The sequence below is a fragment of the Brachycentrus maculatus genome, unplaced genomic scaffold, assembly GCF_059751285.1.
Source record: "Brachycentrus maculatus isolate JH-2025_06_01 unplaced genomic scaffold, ASM5975128v1 h1tg000090l, whole genome shotgun sequence".
Taxonomy (NCBI): Eukaryota; Metazoa; Arthropoda; class Insecta; order Trichoptera; family Brachycentridae; genus Brachycentrus; species Brachycentrus maculatus.
Genome location: NW_028280844.1, coordinates 2,185,858 through 2,213,361, shown reverse-complemented (window position 1 = coordinate 2,213,361; position 27,504 = coordinate 2,185,858). Strand labels below are relative to the sequence as shown.

The 27,504-nt window shown below is 31.3% G+C and overlaps 1 protein-coding gene across 1 annotated transcript; it reads left to right on the top strand.

Annotated features, from left to right (window-relative positions):
- The first annotated feature begins 250 nt into the window (after window positions 1-250).
- Window positions 251-26,166, top strand: LOC148310665 (uncharacterized). Its single transcript, XM_088258114.1, has 5 exons — window positions 251-827; window positions 18,794-18,972; window positions 19,586-19,742; window positions 24,540-24,714; window positions 25,357-26,166. The coding sequence occupies exons 1-5, from the start codon at window positions 666-668 to the stop codon at window positions 26,016-26,018; spliced, it is 1,335 nt and encodes a 444-aa protein (XP_088114240.1). The 5' UTR covers window positions 251-665; the 3' UTR covers window positions 26,019-26,166.
- The last annotated feature ends 1,338 nt before the right edge of the window (window positions 26,167-27,504 follow it).

The window sequence follows — 27,504 nt, the reverse complement described above, 5'->3', positions numbered from 1 at the left end:
TTTTATTGTTTTTATCGATGACTTCGTCTATATATCAAACAAAATCTAAATCCGGTGTAATAATTTCATAACCGCCATTTCAAATTTTAACGCGGCACCTTCTTGCATTATTATCTAACCTTGAAAACGATTACTTCCAGTCACATACTATTTTTTCTTATTTAGTATAAGTACCATAATGATTAAAATCAACAAGCTGTGTGGAAAATATAGTACCGAGCAGGTAACCGGCATTCTATATTCCAAATTCAGTTTGAATCTGACAGCCAGACTGTTGTGACGTCCGCTCAGCTGATTGGTCCACCGGCTGTCAGATTACACGTGCTCTGCGAACAGCAAAAAAGGGTTACTCATATTGTCAAATTTATTGAGTAAAAAATAAATGTATTTATTGAATATAAACCTTTTATTTATCGTTATTAAATTGTATCTTATTTAAAAGTGAATTAACGTCCTGACTGTGCCAAAAATCGAATAAAACTTCAAGTACATTTTACACTTTTCAAGTTATTATTTAAAATATGTGATTATGTGCGTAAAAGGGTGTTTCAATTGTGATCAAATTAAATGCAATTAGTATTTTGAAAATAATGAATCCCAAGAAATGGATCCAGTTTTTGAAATATTGTATTTGAAATTACCGTAACAAGGAGTATTCTCGTGAGATGGCAATACCATTATTATTGCTAATTTTGGCGGGAATGAGCGATAGCGCGGTGGTGGCGCCGCCGTGGGCAGATCCTGCACTCAACCCTTGCGCCACTAAACCCCGTGGATGGCAAATGCTGTTTTGGCCAGGCGATGGAATGTGTTATACCATTTTCAAGGTTAGCTGCCTTAAAAATATTGGATTGTTAAATTGCCGTGCAATGTTTTTTTTTTTACTTTGCCCCTTGGAAGTCTGATTTCGGAATTTTCTCCTTTCGATTCTGAATTGGATTACATCTTTATCATACAATAATGCTGATGTTAGAAAATCGATTTTAATTTTGCAAATTAAAATTAACGTATTTTTTATTACTACATACATTTTTTGAAATAAATTAAAACAAAAAGAATCTTTATAAATTGTATCGAAAGCATGTTAAATCCTATATTCCTCCAGAGTGAAAAATTTGTATTCCGAATTCGGAAAACTCACGTGTGCTGTAAGATTATGATTCTATTTGTTTTTTGTTTTTAATATGTAGTTACGTAAAATTGTATATAAAATTGTAAAGTATATATTTAAAATTGATATCTTTAAAATAAAATAATTTTGTGCAACGTAGAAAATTCTGAATTACTCTTTGATCGGAGATCAAAAAATAAAAATAAAATTGTCACGTAATTTAATTAGTTTTTCATCAATCCAAAATATTTAAAATAAAGGCATTATATGATTTAATGTCTATTTATACTGTGTTTTTTTTTACTTAAAAAAAAAACAAATGACTTTATCTGTTAAAATCAAACGTGTATGTGTAATTTTTTTCAATTAAAAAAATCTTTTGAATTTGTATGTTTTGAACGCTTTAAAAGACTGATTTATTGAAATCTTAAGAAAGTTCCTACACAATACACAATACAAAACTGACATATAAATTAGACTGTTCTTTTTGTAGGCATTTTGAAAGAAGTATCCGCTTCAAGTTTGTCACCATTCCAAGAGTAATGACTGGGAATGACCCATTTCAACACTATGAAGTTCCTCGAAGACGAAACTCATTCCGAGCCAGATGTTCTCAATATGTAAACAATTATTTTGATTGTAAAATATACTTCATTCTTTATGATTTCCCGATGACTAAACAATACACAAAGTCTCATATTTCAAAGACAAAGAATTGATTAACGTAAATAGCAAAGTGTATCACTATAGCTTTTATATGTGTCTTTCGACCTAAAATCAGGTGCCAAAAAATATGTCAGATTTTTAAGCGATATTTGATCTGATTGAAAATGCACGTTTCGTGTTTAAAATAATAGTAGAACATATAAATATTACGTCAATACTGTGTTATTCTGGGCCGAGTGAGTAATTTTTCAATTGAATTTACTTGAAAATGATCTCGTCTCTTGAGTGACGGTAGTTGGTTTCGTATTATTGTCATTTCTGTTAAAAATTACTGTAAAATATGTATGTACTTATCTACTCTACACGATAAAACAAAAAAAAAATGTGTACCACTTCGTAAAAGTTATAAACAAATAATCATTGAAAGAAATAAATTATTTGCAAATTATAAATTATTTAATATATTATTAGATTAAAACCAATATTTTTAGCTTTTCCACTTTATTTCATAATATATCAAAATAAAGTGGAAAAGCTAAAAATATTGGTTTTAATCTAATAATATATTAAAATGCAATTCCATCATGAAGTGTCAGTGGATAATATAAATCTATTATAAATTATTTAAAATAATCAATTTACCAATAAGAAATAAGTCGACTAACAACTAACGACTAACAACTAATTCAAGTTTTGCCTCCCTGATTTAAAAATGTTACCTCTCTAATAATTATCTAAATGTAATTATAAAACAGCTGGTGAAAATATGTATAACTTTAGAAAAACGTAAACAAATAGCCTTTGAACTCTACAGCAAATTCCGCACTACGACTACCATACATTCCTACTACATATTACGAGTACTTATATAATATGTACACACGTTGGTGTCCCCCAAAGGTCAACAGCCTTGTACTTGTTTATATGTCGTATTACCTATCTCCAATACACGAGGTTTACAATGTACATAACTCCTCAAAATATGCAAATAGACACAAATTAACGCGTGGGTTGTTACGAAATACGTCCCAAAAGATTATCATCAAGCAGCATAATTTCGAACTTAAATAAATCTAACGCAATATAATATTTTAATTCAACAGAGAATCTTCTAATTTAGCAAAATTTTTCCTCAGTAGTCTTATTCTTCAAAACCTTATCTATACCCAATGATGCATAAGGCATTGCATCGTGCCTTGTTTTGATAGTGAATTGTACAAAACAAAGGTGAAATTGTACCAATTCAGGGTGATGTTAAATAAATATGAGAGTGAAAATCACGCATATTTATTTGATCCCCCTGAGAATCGAACAACGAACCAACAGGTTTACTACTACACTACGGAACGGACAAAGTAAAATATATTTTAGCATTATTAAATATTCTGAAAATTATTTATTGAAAATTTATTTAAATCTAGAAATATACCTGATATTTGAAAAAATCGTTGTCCTCAAAGTTTTGGATATTCCGAAAGCAAAGGAATGGAAGCAGAAAAGCGTATATTCTTATAAGGAGAGAAGTGAATTTAGAAGCCCTGAAAGTCCTGATAATTCCTGAAAACTGAAATAAAATAATATAAAAATTCCCAGGGAATGTAGTATAAAATTCCCACGCGCCCTAACGAAAAATTTTAGGACTTGAAAACCTGAAAATACAATTCGATCATAGACTGAAAAAACGTTTGCCGCTTTAAACATTTAGGATCAACTTTATGCCGGCGCGCCGGAGTTGTAAACTCCGTGGTTCAAATACTAAAATCTCATTCCATGCACGCTTGACCGCAAACCAACCGCAGCAGTCCGTACGACTGTTAAAAATGTCAATGTACGTGGCATGCAATTAAAAAAACAAAACTGTAGATTTACAAAACTACAAGAGATTTGTAATATTGGATCACGACTTCTTTAAGTTGCTTGTCTGTTTCTACATTTTGTAAAAATGTCCCTACGGGATCTCACGAAAATATCGCTCACTCCTTTCAAGAACGTCATAAATCAAAAATCGTCAATTTTCAATTGTGCTTGTTTTCGGAATGCCCAGAAAATGTACTATATCCCAGCAAAAGCGGGATATTTTCAATTAATATTTACCCGCTACAGGGCAGAATGTGTTGTTTTTTGCATTTTGAAGAAAGGGTATTGTTTAATTATTTTTTTAAATAAACCAGTTATTTTTTAAATGGAGAAAAAACCTTCAGGTTTAACCTAAAAAGATCTGTTGCACGGTAAAAAGTTCAATAAGTGGCTTGATATTTATTTTTAATAAATTGTATTATATTCTTAAACTTAAAAAACGTTCTCCTGAAAAATCAAGTTTTTATTTATTTATGACGTTCTTGAAAGGAGTGAGCGATATGGCAACCCTAATCTTATGTCATCCGCATTCTCTTATTTCTTGAACTATACTCGTATGTGGGATCTAAGAAAGTTCCCGGTTTACCAGACCTGCACCGTGGCGTGCGGTGTTGACTACAAAACAAAATATATGTATATCATACATAGGTAAAAGTAGTGTAGTCGTAAAGGTAGAAACGTAGGTACTCGTTTGTGTCTTGCGCTTTGTAGTGAGTAATTTCCATACAATGTTATTGCTCAAATTATACAACGGATATCGGACACCTCGTGGCTGTTAATTCACTTATATAACACAAGTTTAACGACGAACTAATAGTAGCTAAAGAGTTCAGTAATAGCACGTGCTCTACCTTATTTGCAATCCCTAATAATTGGGTAAGATGTCACAAATATAGGCAAATGAGGCAATTAACTCTCTTTTTAGAAGCAGAAATTACTAGTACATATTCTTTTATACTTCCTTCCTTATTTACCACTATACACATTTAAAGGGTGTATACAATGAAAAGCGGACAATTTGCGTAAAGGGACAAAAACATTATAATTTTATTAACCCTCGAAGCAAACGGAAGAATTATAAAATTTAGTAATATAATATTACTACTGAGAACCTAATATAATATTGGCATTTAATTTCATTAATTCATTCAATTTGCTTGAAAAGTCCAATTAATATAGTTTCATGTACAACATTTTGAGTGTGTCCAAATACTTGTTCACAAAATCTGGATTATCTCCAATTACAGGAGTTGTTTTCATTTTTTTTGACATCTCATCAAAAAAAATAATATGAAAATAATATGAGTCGTGTAGTTGACAATAATGGGTACAATTGGTGAATGTTAGCCTATGACGGTCGTCAGCCCCGTAAATGCCCAGACTTCCAAATTCTTCTTCATCTTTGATGAGATGTCAACAATAACAAAAATAGTTTAATGTATTCATTCAGTTTACCTGATAAGTCCAGTAAACATATTGATAGGTGAAGATTTTGAAACTGGCCTTTTCACTTGAAGCTAGATGCAGACGGAATATACTGCTCATTTTACGGCGTATTCGTAGCTTTTCAGAGCATATATCACGTTATTTCGGGTAAATAAACTGCAACTCATGCGCCATCGCATTGTGTGAATCTACTATTAGCTTTTTATAACGTAAATTATCTACTTTGTGTAATCTTAACGTGTATATAGCTTGTACTGTTTTGTTTTTCTTTATATTAGCGTTTCTTCCTTGACATGAGCAATAATGCAATCGAGCGAGTGATGTTTTTAAAACCGACCTTGCTTTACAAACACTCCTAAAAAACTCCAAATATTTTTTTTCTAAATCCCCGAAGGTCTGTTTTATACCAATAATAAAATTTATTAATGATTAAAACATATAATGGGTTTTTGGATAAGAATTATTTGGAATTCCTGCTGTCGCGTCTGTAGCCTTATTGGCTGACATTGACTGCAATCGGAAAAATATTGTATCAAAGATATTTTTTAAAGACACCTTTTAAAATATCGATGAAGTTATATGTCCAGCTTATTAAAAACTCAATATTTACGCTAATCACAAAAAATAATATGGGAAATGATTATTTTGAATGGTTCCTTATGTTACCAAATGCATTAATATTAGCGAATTGCATTAAAGAAACACAACAATGTTTTAAGTTGCATTAATTGTGGTTGTAAATATAATATAACTTTAATATAAATAAAAATATAGTTTTTAAATATGTTTTTACAAATCGCTCACTCCTTTCAAGACCGTCATAAATCAAAAAACTTGATTTTTCAGGAGAACGTTTTTAAAGTTTAAAAATATAACACAATGTATTAAAAATAAATATCAAGACACTTATTAAACTTTTTACTGTGCAACAGATCTTTTTAGGTAAAACCTGAAGGTTTTTTTTTCCATTTGAAAAATATTAAGTTTATTTAAAAAAAATATATTTACAATACATTTTCATCAAAATGCAAAAACAACACTTTCTGCCCTGTAGCGGGTAAATATTAAGTTAAAAAGATGCCGCTTATGTTGGGATATAGTACATTTTCTGGGCATTCCGAAAACATGCACAACAGAAAATTGAACCTTTTTGATATATGACGTTGTTGAAAGGAGTGAGCGAAATGTCACGTTTTGTAATTACTATGTTTTTACTTAGCAGGACCATGTATTATTATACATAGATATCCCACAGACAAAAAGCATTTTGTGCGAAACTCCAGGACATCGATTACACTACAAAGTTATAACTTTAACTTGACTTCTCGACTTTTATTTTAAACGTATTTGGTATTTTGTAACCTGTTGTGCATCAGTTTTGTCAGGAAGTTAAAGAAACCGAATAGAAAATTATGGAATATTTGTTAGTTACCGAACAGAAGTAAAGTTAAAGCTGTCTACACTACGTAGTCCGCCTCCGTAGTGTAATGGTCAGCTTGCTCGCCTACCGTTCTGGAGGTCCCGGGTTCGATTCCCAGGGGGGTTTAATAAATATATGTGATTTTTTCACTCTAATATTTATTCAATATTACACTGGACTGGTACCTGAGGTGGAGGGCTGATCACCTTTCCTTCATGTGTAATCGATCGAGATAACACTGCGTTTATATGACGCAGTGCCCTATGCACCATTGAGGTGCGGTAAGGGATTTATTATTATTTTACACTACGTAGTTAGGGCCTTACTCGGAAATACGGAATTCAGTAGTTGCTGGCTGCGCCATACGCCCATTTCAAAAATTTTAAAAATATTATACAATTTATTTATTTTTAGAATATGTATTTTTTTCTCCTTTTCAAAACTATTTATTTATTTCGAAGAAAATTTTATTTTTCCAATGCAAAAACGGTGTTTTAAGAAAAATTCAATTACGTTAAATGTTACCCAGGTTGAAAAAAATAAGCTCTGGGCTTTTGAATACTGGGATTTAAAGCTTTAATTTCCATATGTAATTGATTCACAGGACTTCATTCTCCCATCTCGTACATAAATTACATTCTCTCGTATTGCGATGACATTGGTTTCAGAGATATCATTTATTTGAATACTTGAAAAGATTTAAACATAGGCATCAAATATTGATGAAATTATCATAATTGATGTGTACAGTATGTAGGTGATTCAGTTTGGTACCTAATTGTTTTAATTTAAAAGCCGTCATAACAAAGTATTACGTGTGTGCAAGTTATATAATGAAAATTATATCATATTTTATGCCTTTTTTGTCACAAAATAATAATTCTATCAGATTTATTATTTTGTGACAAAAAGGCACGAATTAATCATTTTCTTATTCACGTGATGAAGTAACGTCAAGTGGGTACTTTGTGTCATTTCATAACTATGTATGATGGCCACCTTCTACTCGTGTCTAATGTTTTCCTGGTATATGAATAATAATGTGAAAAAATCTACATACGAGCGCATTAGTACCATTGAGGAAATCATTTGATTTTCTGAAAGTATTTGCAATAAATTATAAGACTTTTTTAATGCAAACATCACTCAAAATGACTGCAGCATGCAACACGAACAGCAAAAAAACTATCCAGTAATATTTCCTTTGTCCATTATTTACAGTTATATATGTACCATTAAGTATAACGTTATCCTTGCTTCTGTTTTATTTATTACTACATTAGACTTATTATTCCTTTCGTCTTATTTATTCGTCTTTTTTGAGATATCAATAAAAAATATGAATATCCGCTTTTTGTGAACAAAAAATTGGACACACTCAAAACACATTTACAGAGGACTGCCTTTTTTTGAATACTAAAAATATATTTTTTAATCCAATTTGTTAGAAACTCATAATCTAAATTATTAAAATTTTCAAGCTTAAAGATTTAATTTTGAAAAGAAAAAATACTAAGCAATTTTATAAAAATACGAAAATAAATCGGAATATATACTTAATGCATTTTTTTTCAAAACGTAATTGTAGCATACAAATGTTCCCTCAAAAACCTGAATTGTTAATGCTTATAATCCTTATTAATAATTTTTAATGACTAGGACAATACTTATCGATATGTACATAAATATAAAATGCGAATAATTTTATTTTGAGCGATTTTCTTAATACATTTAAAACGTTTTAATTATTTAAGCTATTTTTTAAATGTCATGTTTTACATGACATTGTTTTGAAAAAGTGTGTTTTTTTGGCATAAATGTATAGGGGAGAGTGCCCATGAGTGGGACAGAGGATGAATGGGACAATCGTCCTCCAGCCCAAACTATTGTTACGAAAAAAAATAAAAAATTACCCAAGATGAACGCTACAATATTAGACAGATTAATCCTTAAACCTCAGTTCTCGACTGATAGTGAAGCGAGTAAGACGTGTTACAATTTTTTTGCGTCAAAAAGTAAATTATATACTGCAATTTGATTTTGTTTGCACATATAGGTTTTGATAAGTGCTGCAATTGATATATACAATTATTTAAGTTGGTTCTCTCAGGATATTATAAAGTATGTTTCATCAAATTTACTTTTGGAAGTAAATTTGATGAAACATTTACAAGGAAATGCGTGATTTTTCTAAAAATCACGCATTTCCTTGAATGGGACGCGCACAGTGATCATGAATGGGACGGTCCCACTCAAGGGAAAATTGTCCCATTCATGGCGAATACTTTAAATTTATATTAAAAATCGTTTGTACTCGTTTGCATTACACGAATTGTAAACATTATATTGTTTTTAGGTTATAATGCCAAAAACCTGCCATCGTTCACCAACCATCAATCACCAACGTTCTAATTGAAGCTGCTGTAGAAGAGGTTTTAAATAAAAGCAAAATATTAGGTTGGTTGCAAAGACATATGCAATAGGAAAATCTTCTCTTTATAGACATGTGAAACAAGTAAAGGCTGATAGGAAATAAAAGAGCCTATCAGCGGAAGCTAAACTGGCAGTGCATAACGGAGTCCTGGTTCTAACTCTAATATATGGAAGTGAAACATGGAGTTGGCAAAATAAGGATGAAAGTAGACTGAATGCAGTCAAAATGCGATCTCTTAGAATAATGTGCGACAAAACGATGTATGATAGATGTTCGAATAGTGAAATAAGGAAGGAATGCAAAGCTGAGATAAGCATAATCGATAAAATTAAGAAAAATGTGTTGAGATGGTTTGGACATGTAGAACGAATGAGTGAGGATAGAACGGTTAAACAAATTTACTAGGCGAATGTTATTGGAAAAAGGAGCAGAAGAAGACCGAGAAAAACATGGCACGGTCAAGTAAGCCAATTAGTTGAAAGTGGTCAGGTTAGGAGTCGTAACAATCGGCGGGTATGTATGAGGAGATGCATGAACGTGGAAGAGGCGAAAAGAATGTTTGCAAAGACAGAGTGGTGTGGCGTTCTATTCTTTCTACCTATTCCTGCGGGGAAGCGGCGTGATCGTGAGTTAGTTTTTTTAGTTAGTCAGTTTAGTCTGAAGCGAGAAGAAATACTTTCCACGTATTTAAATTCAGCTGGAAGAATATGTTCTACAGTACAGAAATAAATCAGTAAGGGGAATTCAAGTATAATATCTGACACTTCAGAAAAGGACAAGTTTTTGAAAATACAATTATTGAAGAATGGAAAATGAAAACCTTTAGATAGACCAAAAAATAAGCCTAACGCTAAAAGAGTTTTAAAAAAACTCAGTTTTCAACAAAATATTTCAATGAGTGATGACAGATCAGTTCAGATAAATCAGTTGAAATAGAAGGTGTATCACTGACAAAAACAAAAGGAAAGGAGGATAATAAGTGTCACACATGTGAAGGAGAATATCAATATAGTTTTATGCAATGGCTTAAATGTAAATTTCGTGGCCCATGAAAATTGTGGAATACTAAGATATCTGAACTTTTTTTGCCAAAAATGTTGCAAAAATGTTTAATAAAATTTCTTTTACATGTGTCTACGTATTATACGTAAGTGTCTACAGATGATTTTTGTTTTAAAATATAATTATTCCATCAATCTAGCATTTTAATTAATGTCCCATTCATGGTATACTGGTGTCCCTCTCATGGGAGGGTGTTTATGAATGGGACATTTTAGGACATTATTTGAAATCGATTTTTCAGGCAGTTAGGTTAATTTTTTTAGAAAACAATGTATGGCATATTTGTAGCTAAAAGATTGAATAAAGAGAAACCACGTTTACTTTTTGTGATTTATTTTACAGAGAAGAACTAGAGAGGCAAAATCAAAAACGTCCCATCCATGGGCACTCTCCCCTACAAACAAAGATGCAATATTCATCTGCAGACTCGTACAAGTATCTAATGTATATATTAATGTATAAAATAATACACAAGCGTCGTATACGATCAAAAGTTGTCAAAGTAAAAAGCTTCTTTCTCCATCAACGGATCACGAATCTCAGGTTTCTAAACTTCAGTAGAAATACATCTCTATATTACAGCAAAATCTAGCAATATACTCGTATTATAGTTATAACTTAATGTAAACTGTAAGCAATACTTACACGTAGAATACTGCCAGCAAAATTCACGAACATTCAGTAGGTATAGGACAAGTATAGTATGAGACATTTCTCCGGCATTTCTATGACCTCTGTATTCTATCAATACCATTATAATCCATAACTATAATATAATCCAAAGAAGAAATATTTGTTTGTTATTAGATTTCAGTTTTGTACCGACATGTCTAGGTGGAACTGAATTTTATAGAATAAAATAACAACTAAATAGTTTTTTTTAGACATCATCAGAAAAGTTTTTTAAAAAAACAACGTTAAACGCAAACAAATTAATAAAGAATAAAATCACCACTAAATAGTTTTTTCCACATATTTTTTTTGACCAGTGACCGGGTTTTGTCCTAACCGATATCATCAGACCGGTGTGAGGCTAGATTAAATTCTATGTTGTATACACAATAAGCCACGGGTCGAAAGCCATGAATTTATATAATTTTTTCCAACAAAATACATTTTAATTGAATGAGTTTCAGTATTATTTTGTAATAATAATTACATGTAAGTTATTGTTAAGGTTTTAAGAGATTAATTTATTCTAGAAACGGTTTTTTTATGTAAATTTAAACAACATTAAATTAAAATGATTCAAATTTAAATACGATTCACCAATATATTATTTAAATTGACATACAAAATCCATTTTTAAAAAAAACTATATGAAATCATACTTAAAACCTTTACCATAACTTACATGTAATTATTATCGTAATACATTAATTAAACTCATTCAATTTAAATTAATTTTGTCAGAGAACATATATAAAATCATGGTTTTCAACCCCTGCTTTGTTGTGTATATTATAACCTAGAATTTATGTGGAAAAATCCATTTAGTTGTTATTTTATTATATTGTTTATTTGTTTGTGTTTTATAACGTTGTTTCAAAAAACTTTCTACCCTGATAAATAAAAAAAATGCAAATACAATTTATTGAAGATGAACAAAAAACATGAATGATTTATTAATTAATATAAAACCTAATGACCATATAAATTACTTCAAATATGATATCTTACAAAATGCAGTATGTAACTCGTCTGTTTGGAATAACTCCCGAACAATACGTTTTGAATTTTTCATTACCGTTTCAACATTTCATATCGTATTCTTGACTGAATTACAACATACATGCGCTTTTTTATGAAATATAATTTAAAATGTAGCAAATTAAGTCACACAATGTATTTTGAATGTTATACAGGTATTTCGAAAGGTAGGTATAATCTCACAGAAGACAATCACAATGATTTCTTGGGATATACATATTTTGCCGCGACACTAAGAAATTCTGAAAAATATTTCGTGGGTGACCATTGTTTATAAAATATATTAAATGAGAGCGTGTTAAAAAATGAACTGAGTGGCGATGGCGTAATTTTTTGACGAACATGATCATTTCCCTTTCATAACGTTTTCCCGCGACCCAAAGGTGGCTTTATGACAAAATCTATATATAATTCTACTTATATGTATTATAAACATATTTAGTGAACTTTATAAAATTAAACAACTTTGTTTTGACCACTTTTTTTATTATTAGTACACTTTAACCAACCGGTTTCGACAAGAACCTTGTCATCATCAGGGTTTATTAAATTCTAAAACATTAAACATTTTCGAAACCGGTTGGTTAAAGTGAACTAATAATAAAAAAGTGGTTAAACAAAGTTATTTAATTTTATAAATTTTATAAAACCTCCAAGAATTTGAGTAGTGTGGTTGTCAATAATGGGTAGAATTGGCGAATGTTACACGTATGTAAAGCGACCACTTAAACCAGCCTATGACGGTCGTCAGCCACGTAAATGCCCAGACTTCCATATTCTTCTTCATCTTTGATGAGATGTCAAAAAATAATTTTATAAAATGTGCCACAAAGTATCTGCGAAAAATATTCAAGAAATATTTAGTAAACTCCATAGTTTCAGATGGGCACCCATAGATACATACCTTATAAATTCACGCAACACTTTAAAAAATATGAGATATCTAATTACATGTAAAGAGATGGGTGCCCATGCATAAATACCTAATAAATTCCTGTAAATACATTTTTTGACATCGCTCCTGTTAATACTCATGAACTCTTGTTAGGCATATCTACATATATTCATAGTATCAAATAGTTAGGACATAATAGACAGGAACCTACCCCATCTTACATATGCAGGTACTAGTATGCATTTAATGCAGGTCAAGAAATACAATTATTTTAAAGATCAGATTGTTTATTTTTTGTTAACAGTGTAAAATCAGAAGCCATGGCGATTACACCATTTGTCGATATTTTGAGGTAGCATTAGAAATTAATTTAACAATTAACTTTAGAATCACTGAGTTAGACAAACTTTCCATTATATCGGATGTAATTGTCAATTCAGTTAGCAAATTCGATGAGTATTTAGATCTAGATTTCGTATTAAGCCATCTAAATAAAGGTGATATAAGAAAACTAACATGAATTTAAAAATGATTTATATAAAATCTACAATAGGATACAACCAGTAATTTGAGGCTCATAAAATATTACTCCAAACACATATTTTTTCGAAAGTTTAATTTTTTTTTATTCCCGATATAATTATGAATTTTAAACGTAATGATTTTTGGTAAACTTTACCGTTAAATTATAACACTTTTACTTTTTTAAATATTTTCTTTAAAGGAATAACCCGCAAAGCCTCTACTTTAAGATGCTTTGCGGGTTATTCCTTTTTATATTTTTAAAAAATAATGTGAAAAATACATAACAAACACCCAGATAAGTTGAAAATAAATATTTTTTGAATTTATTTTACAATTGGGGGGAATCGAACCCGTGATGCCAATTTCGCAGTCGGGTGTCTACCCAACTACGGCACGGCGCCTGTCATAATTAATAAATAATTAAAATTAGTATAATAATACTTATAATTTAGAATAATTATAATATTCAACATTGTACACCATTTTAAAAGGTACCCGAAAAAGTGTACTCCTAGAAATTTAAATGGGCTGTCTTTTTAATATGTTAATATTAATATATTTAACACTGCTTCTATGTTATATAATTTAATATAGAAGCAGTGTTAAATATAGGAAGGAAAGGTGATCTGCCTTCCACTGCAAGAACCAGTCCAGAGTCATTTTAAATAAATATTAGACTGAAAAAAATCACTAATATATATTTTGACCTTATTGGGAATCGAACCTGGAACCTCCGGCATGGTAGCCTAGCGCGCTAGCCATTACACTATGGAGGAGGACTCATGTTTGTAGATAACAATATATAACTGTTTTCATGCATTTTTATCCATTATAAATTAAGTTTAATCAATAAAAAAAATCAGCGACGATATTTAAAATAAAAAAAATAAAAATGTCTTTATTTTTTGGTACTTTGCACACTGTACGTTGTTTCCAAATTCTTTTTTTCGCACGTGTGCTTGTTAGACAATGGTTGTATTAAATTTGTATATTGAATAATATGACCTTGTATCTCTGTTAAAAAATAAACAAGCATGGAAGTTAGCAAATTATCATCGACACGATTTCAACAGTCCGTTTCACGTCTGCTGATACAATTAATGCACAATTTCATACTCGCGGCGCGGCGCGCATTGAACACCGTTGTCACGACCTGATAATGGCGGATCATTATTATTTGTGTCGTAACTTTATAGAATATGTATTTCCTTTCTCAAAGACAATGTGCTTTGCAAAAAGTACATTAGTTAAAACAGCAAAAGGAATCAGTCAGTTAGATAATTCGAAAAAACCTAAAACGACTAATGTAACTGTATTGTATATTATACCTTCTAAAAACTGCTGCCTTTCTCTTAACTTGACTAATTTATGTAATCAAGTATAAAGGCTCAGTTATCAATAGTCCACAATTTAATTTTCTCTAAACCAAGGTAAAATTTAACAAAGGTAATTAATTTTTTTATATAATAATAGAATAAAATATGCATATTTTTTTAAATCATTACCTTTCAATAACTCTTTTCTTTTCAAAACCATATATTTATTTCGAAGTAAAACTTTTTTTTTCAATACACAAACAGTGTTCCCAGTAACAACAAAAATCTATTAAGTTTAACATTACCTTAGTTTAAAGAAAATTGATTTTCGGGTTATCGAAGATCTCGTCTTAAATATATTAATTTATATAAAAAATTACATATTATTATAATCGTGTAAAGTAAGACCTAATAATAACTTTTTTTGTTTTAAATATGCTTTCAAATTGAAGTTAATAAATTTCTTGTAGCTTTATATCGAGACTGCTTTGTATAACGGTGTAAACAATTATTCTAATTTGTCTCGATTTGTTATCGTGAGAAAAAATTGTGACGCAGCTCGCATTTTGAATGACAAAACTACCATTCTGTTAAAATTGAATGCATGCAGTGTAAACCATGTAATTACGGCGATGTAATCTATACATTGCAGTCGTCATTATTGTAAAATGGGTGAGTAGGTTCATTGTGAAATTTGTAGAACAAAAGACATGATGTATGACACTATGCACTTGAAGAAACGAAACCTTTTACTCTGTTTTGTCAACCTACACGTTCTGGAACACGCTTCAAGAACAATGCACTTTTAAAGGCTTAGATTGATTCATTCTGTAAGAATTAAAACATACGGAATGAAGTTATTTGCATTTTAAAATGTTACTTAAAATACTATCTTAAAACCATGCATTATTTAATATGTGCTTCTACTAATCTTAATCTATATTAATTAATAAATAGTAGATAAAAACTATGATAATAATTTCTAAACTAAAGTGTTTTCACAATTTGTTGAGTGAGTCCAATTTTTTATTCACAAGTTCTGGATTTAATCCAGTCGAAATGCGATCCCTCAGACAAATGTGCGGCAAAACGATGTATGGTGGTAGATGTTCTAATGGTGTAATAAGGATGCAAGTCTGAGATAAGCATTATCGATCAAATTAAGAAAGGTGTAGTTAGGTGGTTTCGACATGTTGAACAAATGAGTGAGGTAAGAACAGAAAAAAAAATTATGAAGCGAATTTAGTTAGGGGAAGAACGAGGAAAACTTCGCATGATCAGATTTGTGAAATAATTGGCGCATATGCATGATTGTGGAAGAGGCGAAAAAGTTTGGAAAGACAGAGTGGTGGGGCGTTCTATTCTCTCTGCCTACCCCTGCGGGGCAGTGCGTGATGGTTAGTTAGTTGTTTTTCTTACTGGATTTTGATTTACTTAGGAGTTATTTATATCAACACTTTTTTATTGATATCTCAACGTACATGAAGAAGAATATAAGAATATCCATTTTTAATTAATGTTTTACTTAGTAAATACCACTATTTCTTAAAATCTATTGTGACACGTGTTTCGATGCATTCCGCATCATTTTCAAACACGGTGTTTGAAAATGATGCGGAATGCATCGAAACACGTGTCACAGTAGATTTTAAGAAACAGTGGTATTTACTAAGTAAAACATTAATTAAAAATGGATAGATTTTACCACAAAGTGACTGCCGAATCAATTAATGAAAGAATATAAGAGCCTCCGCGTTCACAGGGTATACGACCTGTCATAGTTTGGCTTAAGTGATCACTTAATAAACGAATAACATTCACCATTGTACCCATGATTGACAACCACACCACTCAAATTTCGTTTTCATATTTTTCATATTATTCTAAAAACAATAAATTCATTTTTTTTTTTGACATCTCATCAAAGATGAAGAAGAATATGGAAGTCTGGGCATTTACGGGGCTGACGACCGTCATCGGCTGGCTTAAGTGATCACTTTACACACGTGTAACATTCACCAATTCTACCCATTATTGACAACCACACTACTCAAATTCTTGGAAGTTCTTTATATATGAACCAATTTAGAAACCTTGTTCTTGAAACACTAGAACTTCACTAGAGACATCTATTGGTGAGATGTAAAGAAGCTTTTTACTAAGCAGAAACTCTTATATTAAATAACTCCTGTAATTGGAGATAATCCAGATTTTGTGAACAAGTATTTGGACACACTCAAAATGTTGTTAATAAATTCATTGTTTAAAAACATAATCACATAATAACTAAATGAAATCTTTTCTAAACATCTTATAAACAATTACGTTCACGTAGAGTACCTAACATGCTATTTAACTGATCAAAAATAATTCATATATTTATTAACATAGGTACCTACCTATTATTATTATATTATACATACTTTTATGTGTGTGTTATATTGTGTATGTATGTTAAGGTACATTTATTCACGCGATAAGTAAGATAGAAATTATAATTGAAAAATAATTCGCTTTTTATTTCAATCACGAATGACACAGCCACAGAATTTATTGTTAACAATCCAAGATGCACGCTATTGTTTGCCTTAATAATGATATATTTAATTGCACTGAATATTGCGTTTCATATTCGCTGTTTATAGATTTAATTATACAGTTCTATCTCGCCCTAATATTTTTTACTGTCATTTGCGTCTTTTGTTTGTCACACTAACTTGATCGTAAAACTGACATGGAGAGTTAAAATTAATTTTAAATATAACTACCATATGACTGCACTATGTTTTGTATTATACGGGACTTTTAATATCGACGAAATAAAACATAAACATATCGTAGTCGCACAGGAGAAAGTGACTAACTAACAAAACGTAAAATGTTCAGGAGGGCCATTTAGGTCACTTTTGCTTGGCAAGAAAATTAACATCAATGCAGTTAGTCATCTTTAGCAAGTCAATATATTTTACTTCTAAGTTTAAAATCGCTTTGGGATTTTTTCAGGGCGATATTAAGCTAGTAAGATATCAAATACTCAATAATCACATTTTTGTAGAGAATGCACTTGGTCACTTTCTCCTGTATGACTACGATATATGCACGAAATCACCCCAAACACACTCCAATGAACAATCGACTCCAGCATGCAATTTTAAAATAGATACGGTTAATTAGTAAACTAGTAAGCAGTACATACACAACTGCTTGAAACTGCCGCTGCGGTAAATCACTACCTGTAAGCGGAATACATACAGCAGCTTGGAAGTGTCGCTACAGTAAATCATTACCAGTAAACGGGACATAGAACTGTCACTGCTGTAAATCACCACTATTAAGTGGGACACATACAGCAGCTTGGAACTGCCGCTGCGGTAAATCACTGTCAGTAAACGGGACATACATAGCAGCTTGAAACTGCCGCTGCCCTAAATCACTACCAGTAAGCTGAACACACACATCAGCTTGGAACTGCCGCTGCGATAAATCACCACCAGTAAGCGGGACACATACAGCAGCTTCAAACTGCCGCTGCAATAAATCACTACCAGTAAACGGTACGCATACAGGAAGCTTGGAACTGCCTCTGTCAGGGTTAGCTGGGAGCTACCCGTTAGTTCCAGGACTAATACTACGCGATGGCAGTTTCGCCTGAAAAATTATGAAAAATTGGCCTGTCATTACATGTTTATCTTCATCGATATAAGAAATTGAATCCATTTTATCCATTGTATTGTTCTTAGGGATTGTCCTTTTTCATTTATTATGAACTAAACACATCCATTTCATTTTTAAGACAAATCGCTCACTCCTTTCAACAACGTCATATATAAAAAATCGTCAATTTTCAGTTTTGCATGTTTTCGGGATGCCCAGAAAATGTACTCTATCCCAGCAAAGCGGCATATTTTTAACTTAATATTTACCCGCTACAGGGTAAAAAGAGTTGTTTTGCATTTTGAAGAAAAAGGAATCGTTTAATTATTCTTTTAAATATATTAAATATTTTTCAAATGCAGAAAAAACCTTCAGATTTTACTGAAAAATATCTTTTGCACAGTAAGAAGTTCTAAATGTGACTTGATATTTATTAATAATACTTTAAAAACGATCTCCTGAAAAATCTAGTTTTTTTATATATGAGGTTGTTGAAAGGAGTGAGTGACATAAACTAAATATGCTATAAATTTTTGTACATTAGTATATTTTGTCTATTGAAAAAGAGAATTTTCTAAGGCAGCTAATAAATATTTCAAATAAAAAAATATATTTCAAAAATACCCATATTCCACAGATTTTCATGAATATTGTATGAATTTTTCTTTATTTTATTATAACTGAAATTAATTTCTAGGTGGGGCACCCCTGTCCGCCCACTATGGAGCTCACCCCCGGGCCCCAGGGGGCTGCGGAGTGCCGCTGTCCCCCGCGTACACTCCGCCTCTGGAACGCCACAGATTGCCACACCATATTCTCCAGGGGACCATGCGAACCTGGAGAATACTTTGCCCCCGACTCTTCATCTAAATCCGAGTGAGATATTCTTCTAATAGTATTACATTTTTCAAATTCGCATTCAATTGACATGAGCTGTTTTATTTCTAAACCCACCCGCAGCGGTTCTAGAGTCCTGGGGAACTCTTGGTCAGCTTATACAGGAAAATTTTCAATGTATTCTTAAGGAAGAAAGCTCTATGCAGATTAATGATGAGGATGTATGGACATAAGCCGACACTTCGTCCTAAGCCCTCAGGATCCCTATGCCTATTAAAAAAAAGTAGTTATTGAAAGGCTAAGAGTTTAATTTTTTTTTTCAATTTAAATTTAAAAAAAGTCTAATTCCAATACGTAATATATTCTCAAATAAATCGCGCTTGAAAACACTCATAATCTCATTTATTTATTTATTTTCTTTTATTTACATTACAATTCACATCATATACTACATAAAAAACATATATGGTAGGTATAGGTTATTCCATATACATACACACATACACATATATACGCACATACGTATACATACATACTTACATACATGTATTTGGACAGGTTAAAATTAAACACGACAGGCTCGTAGCGCAGCCGTTCGCATTCTGAATTTGATCGTCTGAGATCTCGGCCTTAGTTGACGTATTTTCCTCAGATACCGCGTGGGCAGGTGCGTCCAACCGCCGCCATGTCCGGACCCTACGCAGGAGGTGTGGCCCGCGGACGGGCGCTGCTACAGGACACTCACCCGAGGGCCGTGTATCCCCGGACAACTGTTTGTAAAGGGTGAAGATGGCATTGCAAACTGCACGGTAATTGTATTATTATTATTTATTTGAAAATATTCCATGCGCCCAAGAGTTTAATAAATGGAGAGAAAAAAAGTATAATTCATTCAAACCCTTATCCGTACCCCAATGGTGCATAGGGCACTGCATCATATAAACGCTGTGTTATCTTGATCGTTAACACATGAGGGAAAGGTGATCAGCCCTCCGCTTCAGTACCAGTCTAGGGTAATATTGAATAAATATAAGAGTGATAAAATCACTTATATTTATTTGACCCCCCCTGGGAATCGAACCCGGGACCTCCAGTACGGCAGCCGAGCGTGCTGACCATTACACTACGGAGGCGGACAATAATAATATAGTTTTTTTATTTGTTTGAATTTTTTTGTTTAAATTAAATTTAACCCCTAACATCTAATTGAAATCTTAAAAGAAACGAAGGACTTATGGAAATCTGGCTTTTCGCTGTATTCTACACATTCCCGCAGGACTAATTATAAAAAAAAAACAAATATAAATTAAAATTGTAAACCAAATAAAAAATTTACTTGTTTTTGATTAGCTGATTTTTTTCAGCAAATCTACAAAAAATAAAGCGCGCACTGTGGTATGGTATATAATAGGGCTTTTAATTTGATGTAGCGAATGTTTTTTCCTAGAATTTTCACTCATGAATTACATAAAATTGGAGTGACTTTAAACATAAAAAATAAAGGTTTACTTTACTTATTTCTACTTGTGAGTAGGTACGTACAAGTAGAAATAGGTTATAAAACGTATAAAATTGAAGCTTCAGTAGGGTCGCATAAGCCGTAGCTAGATTTCACAGTCACCAGGACGGTAGTTAACTTAAAATAAATAGATTTGATGTAACTAGCGATATTTTGTTACTGAATGACATACATATTTTTAATTATTAATTACGTTTTTGGAGAAAAAAAAACATTCCGAGTTCGCTTTACGAAAAATTATAAAGCGAAGGAACTGTACGAATTTTAAGATGATAGATTTGTTACTGGAAGAGACAAACCGACTTTTGCAAGAATTTACACCTTAATGAAATTGGAAATTATACGACCAATGTTAAATTTTAGAATTAACCCAATGTTTCACAGTGTTCACAAATTTATGATTGTTCAGGAAATACTTAATTTATTGATAGTTAACCTGTGACCGCCGACGTGAAATCGTACTTAGAGATTTGGTATTACCAGCTCGTACCAAATTGGTTACAGCCGAACGCGGTTATTGTGTAACAGATTGATGTTCACTCTTTCTTTCTGCGTAATACTTCTCACTTGACATTGAGTCGACCATAAACGTCTGCATTTATCATTCGCAGCGCCGACGAGTAGCGCATTTTAATGATTGTCTATTATTCAATTACACGTCTACATATCTGTGTACACAAATATGACCCGGTTTTATTGAGTACTACTGCGAAATGTGCTTAAACTCCTTACCTATATTTTACCACTGAATTGATAAAACTAGTCAAATTAATAATTCATGAAAAAATTAAAAATCCGGTTCTTATATTCATCTACGTCGAAAAGATCTGAAAAAGTGTTTAATGATTGAATGTATAATAAATTTGTGATTAAAAAAAATATTTGAAAAAATATATTTTAAAACTCGTTCTTACCTTCATCTATGTCGAAAAGTTCTGGAAATGTGTTTTTTTAATGAATTTATAATAAAGTAATAATTCGGGAAGAATCTTGGATACATTTCCTTAAGGTTTCTTTCTGCTAATAAAAAAATCTTAATTAATTTCGACCACAGATGTTGCGAAATTGAATTGAATTGAATTGAAATAAAAATATAACTATACTATAAAATAAAATAAATTGAGTAGCACGAGTTGAATGGTGAATTAAGTGATCACTTAAACTAGCCTATGAGAGGTCATAAGCTCTGTAAATGTTTATAATTCTTCTTCATTTATGTTGCATTATATATATATATATATATATATATATATATATATATATATATATATATATATATATATATATATATATATATATATATATATATATATATATATATATATATATATATATATATATATATTTATATACAAATGTGTGTGAGTGTGAGGTTGTATCTGTCATAAAAAGGTAGTATTTTTTTATGATATAAGGTCTAAAAAGTGTTATTAACTAATAAATGCTATTCAGCAAGTTGTATCGTAATATTAGAAAGTATTTTTTGATTATTTAAAATTTTATATCATCGATAACGTAATCAGTGTTTTATAGTTAAGTCGTCATTATCATTAGTATGATAATAGCATCCCAACCATTGCCACCGATTTCATTATCACATCGATTCTCATAAATTCATATAACTCCAATAAAGAATGGAAAGCAGTTGAACTTTGATAAAAAGGTCTTGCAATTTGCATGAAGAAATGGAATTTTATTCGTTCTCTTTCTACACCGTGGTAGATATTGACTGTCTCCACAATAGGCCTATTAGGGTGCTCGAAGGCCAATTCTTGGAGTCACGGTAACACGTTAGTGGAGAAAGTCAAACGGCTGCAGAATGCAAAATAGAATACTCGGGTCCTGATATTTGACCTTAAACATGTAATTCCTTATTTCACGTTGGCAAAACCCGACTGCAATCGTGATGAAGCCCTGTGAAAAAAAATGGTATGATGGTGTGACCTCACTGAGTCCGCATTTTATTTTGTTTAAAGAAAAAAAATATAGACAAGATGGATAATGTGTATTGTACTAGATGTACTAAAATAATATTTTCTTAAACAATTCTGATGCATATGGAGCTCTCACAGCGCTAAATTGATGTTGGCACATTATCTTATATTTTATTATAGTTTTTACAGCTTGTAATAACTAGTAGCCGTGACACCTATATTTAAAATGATATATTTAACGATTTAACGTTGGAATAAATATGGAAAAGTAATATTTTTCTTAACGTACTATTTACGATAGCAGAATCTTTCATGGCTTTTTTGCGTTGGTGAACAAACTCACCTGCAGCCGGACTATTCAAGGTATTCCGGTACAACGGACTTTAAAAAAATCAAATTTTCTTTAAGATTTTAATTAACCTGTCGTTCGGAGAGAAATATAATTATCTTTTTTAATTTGTTGCTAAACACTCGACCTAATGTATTTTATGTACACACATATAAATATATATATATATATATATATATATATATATATATATATATATATATATATATATATATATATATACATATATATATATATATATATATATATATATATATATACATATATATATCTATATATATATATATATATATATATATATATATATATATATATATATATATATATATATATATAAATATATATATATATATATTATATATATATATATATATATATATATATATATATATATATATATATATATATATATATATATATATATATATGTATATATATATATATGTATATATATATATATATATATATATATGTATATATATATATATATGTATATAAATGATAAATATGATGAATGACAAATGATAAATAATGAAATTAGTTCGTTTAGCTGTTTCAATAAGGTATCATTTTGATGATTTCAAAAAATATTTAATTAAAATGTTTTTTTTTTAAATTTTTACATAATAATAGTTATACCCGTTTCAATCTTTTTATCTCTCTCAATGCAGGTAAATATCTAACCAGCGTGTTTACAAGAACTACGTGAATCTACGTAATACAAACAAATTTATTTTATCTCCTTAACATAATTACTGGATAATTATAATTACCGTGTTCCGCTTTCTATTTCATTAATTTCCGTTATATCAATTAGTTTTATTCAAACCTGTTTCATTCTACAAACCTTATTGGCATAGCTTCTAGATAATAAAAAGCCCATATTATTGTTGGCCGAAAACTATACAACTTATATAACAGGTTATAAATGAAGATAGAATTATTATTACGTTAGTATTTTAGAAGAGATGTATCGATTGTCGATGTAGATATGAAGCGATAAAAATAATAAGATTTGATACAAGTGCAATAAAAACCTGATAAGTATTCTATGTGTGATATGATGTAGGAGTACCTAGCTTTCTTAGACTCATCAGAAGATTGTTTGAGAATGGAAAATGTACCTACTCTATCACAGATCACAGTTATAAAATAAAATATAAGCTTGTGACTCTTAAAGAACAATGAATACCACTGAATTAAGTTGAAAATAATCTCGACGTGTGAAATTCTTGGTTGCCGGCAGCAAATTGTATTACATGAAAACCCACCCATCTCTTATGAAGTAAACCAAACTTATATTTTGCTTTCATCCACGAAATGCGACTTAATTGATATTTTTAAACAGTATCTTATCTTACTTACTCCACATTATGTAAGGTCCATACAAAAAATCTTCTCCTTAGTTTCAATCCTGTGGATTTGCAACAAATCCTCCATCTCTTCCTCTACTCCGCTTGATCTTCAGCGATCCGCTTCAGCCCTGAATCTTTGGCATATTTTGTCGTGGCATTTTTTGGTACAGATATTCCCAGCGAGGATGCCCTCTTTCAAACGATTTCTCAATTATTCCCTTCAGTATTTTTTGCTCTTCGATTAGGTATTTGACTTGTGCCTGGTTCCTTAATCTTCCTGAAAATTCGATGATGTGGTCTCTCCAAGAAATTCTTTGTATTCATCTATAGGCCAGCATCTCTAAGTTTTCTGATCTTCTTCTTTACAAGAAAACTAGGAATCATTTATTAAAATAGTTCGTACAGCATCAAATAAAGAGCTTTGAGATGATCTTCATCATTTGTTTCAGTGTTCAGATTCTGGTCCAACCAGTCAACACCACTGGGAAGAAGACGGAAGGTGCTATGAGCCATACAGCCGAGGTCCGTGCGGCGCTGGGCAGGTTATGCTTCCTGGAGGAAAATGTGGATGCGAAGTGCATCTGCCACATTACCATGAGAACACCAAGTCGTGTTACCAGATAGGTTAGAATAAACCGCTATATAATATGCGTAAATCTAAAAAACTTTATATTTTCTTGACATCTCACCATAGATGAAGAAGAATATGGAAGGCTGGGTGCTTACAGGGCTTATGATCTGTCATAGGCTGGAGTGATCACTTTACACACGTGTAACACTCACCATTGTACCCTGAAAATGTGATTTAAAAATTTTATGCAGCTTATATTTTCACCAGTTATTTTTACAGGCGTTTCCTAGTTTGTAAAAATAATCCGGGGCTCGGATCTTGCATTCTTCCAAAAAAGGTCTTTGGTAAATAAAAGCTTTCTCGGTCCAACATAGATGGCTCTTGTGAACTCATATGTACAGCGTCATGAGATTAACGATAAATGGTATGTAGGAATTCCAAAAAAATAATAGCGTTCATGGGTAGAATAGTAAATGTTGCACATGTGCAAAGTGATCATTTAGCTAGCATATGATAAGTCATAAGTTCTGTTAATTTCAGATTTCCTTATTCTTCATCATGTACGTTGAGATGTCAAAAAAAATGTAAAAATAACTTACAAGTGGACTCCCAATAACTCCCAAGTATTTGGACACAGTCAAAATGTTCTAAAAATCATTAATCGTTTGAAACTAAAATATTTATATTGTTTCCAGGTTCAGTCGGTCCTTGCAACAAGGGACAGCGCTTCAAACTATCTCCGGATACTCCTGGAAAAGCTGAATGTGTCTGTAAACCTGACAACGTTCTCTGGAAGGATGGATCCTGCTACAGACTCTACACGAGGGGTCCGTGTGCCCAAAACGAGCTTCTGGCCCCTCCAGCGCGATGCGTTCCCCTCCCTTGCCGCAGATCCAGGCTGTACTTCCCAGAGCACAAGAGATGCTTCAAAATAGGAACCCAAGGCCCCTGCAAAGTGGATCAAGTTGTCTTGTTCGACTTTGAAGCTCGACCGTCTGTGGATGGCATCGCATACAACGGAGTTTGCGGCTGCGCTGGCGCTCTTTCACTAGACGATCCTGATGGATGCATGGTGAACAAACTGGCCGATGATAGCTGTCTGGACAGTCCAGGCATGGTCGCCATTGAAGGTGGATGCCACATGCTTTACACAAAGGGACCTTGTGGAGATGGGCAGTGGTTAGTGCCGCAGAAGAATTCAACCGATTCCGAAAAGGAAGCCGAGTGTGCGTGTAAGCCAGGTTTTTCAAAGTACCCGGCGGATGATTCTCAAAAAGAAGGAGGACTGAAAGACTCTTGTCTCCCTCCCACAGTGACCCTAGCCCGTTATTTAAATGTCAAATACAAGTTTACGTGATTAAATGTATAATATAATTGAAATATTTGTGATAAGAAATGGTAGACTTATGAGAATATGAATGCCAGTGAAATTAGTATGGAGGTGAAACTGTGAATATATTATAAAAGTTTATTCTGTAAATTAGGTAAAACATTAGAAAAAAAAACTTTGTGATATTGTAGTGTTTATATAGTTTATTTAAAATAAGAAAGCATTTCAGTAAAAATATTTTTCATATTATTTTTTGACATCTCAACATACATAAAGAAGAATATGGAAGTCTGAAATATGAATAGAATATGTCAAAAAATAATATGAAAAATAACTCTTTATTACCACATCAAAAATAAGATTTATTATAACCGAGACATGTTGCCACCAACATTAAATAATATTAGAGTAAAATCAATACGAAACTATAATTTTTTTTCAAATAATATAACAATTATTATTTTACCTCATATGTTTTTATAAAAATAAATATGCAAAAAAAAAACTACAAGGAGATGATTTTTTTTTCGGAATAAATAAATTCATTCAATAAATCTTTAACATGTGCAAAATATGAGTTATCTTTTACCATAAAGAAAATCAATGAAAACGTCCGATTGTATCATAAATATCAATGACCGACAGTAATGATTTATTATTAGAGTGTTTTCTAAAACGTAATATTACTGGCGAATTCATGCAGCAATTTGATTAACCTGCCAAAAATCAAAATATAAATAGTAATTAATGAATGGCTAAAAAATGTATTTGATTCTTCTAGGTTAAAGGTGAACTTAAGAAAGGAATCATGAGAAAATATTGTATGGAATGTGTAAAAAAATAAGATCATATTGATTTACTATGTGATAATGTCTATAAATTATGCAATTACCTTCATTCCTGTTTCGCATATCGCTTACTCCTTTCAACAACGTCATAAATAAAAATAAAAAATTTCAGGTGATCGTTTTTAAAGTTTGAGAATATAAAACAATGTATTACATATATTAAAAATAAATATCAAGCCACTTTTTACTGTTCAACACATCTTTTTAGGTAAAACCTGAAGATTTTTTCTCCATTTGAAAAATATTTAGTATATTAAAAAAAAATTAAACAATACCCTTTCTCCAAAATGCAAAACAACACTTTCTGCCCTGTAGCGGGTAAAAATTAAGTTGAAAATATGCCGCTTTTGCTGGGAAATAGTACATTTTCTAGGCATTCCGAAAACTTGCACAACTGATAATATACGATTTTTGAAATATGACGTTGTTGAAAGGAGTGAGCGATATGTACAAATGTAGAATCCAAGAATTTTTTCTATATACAATATTTGCTACATTTTCTATAACTAAGTCGTAATTATATTTGACCATGCTTACGTTTTTTGTTAATAAAATGTACATACATATACAAATAAGTTCATATGAAGGTAGGGCAAATAGTCTTGGGATCCAGTATTTTAGATCTAGGATTGAAATCTATTTGATGGGATGCAGATGATGTAAGT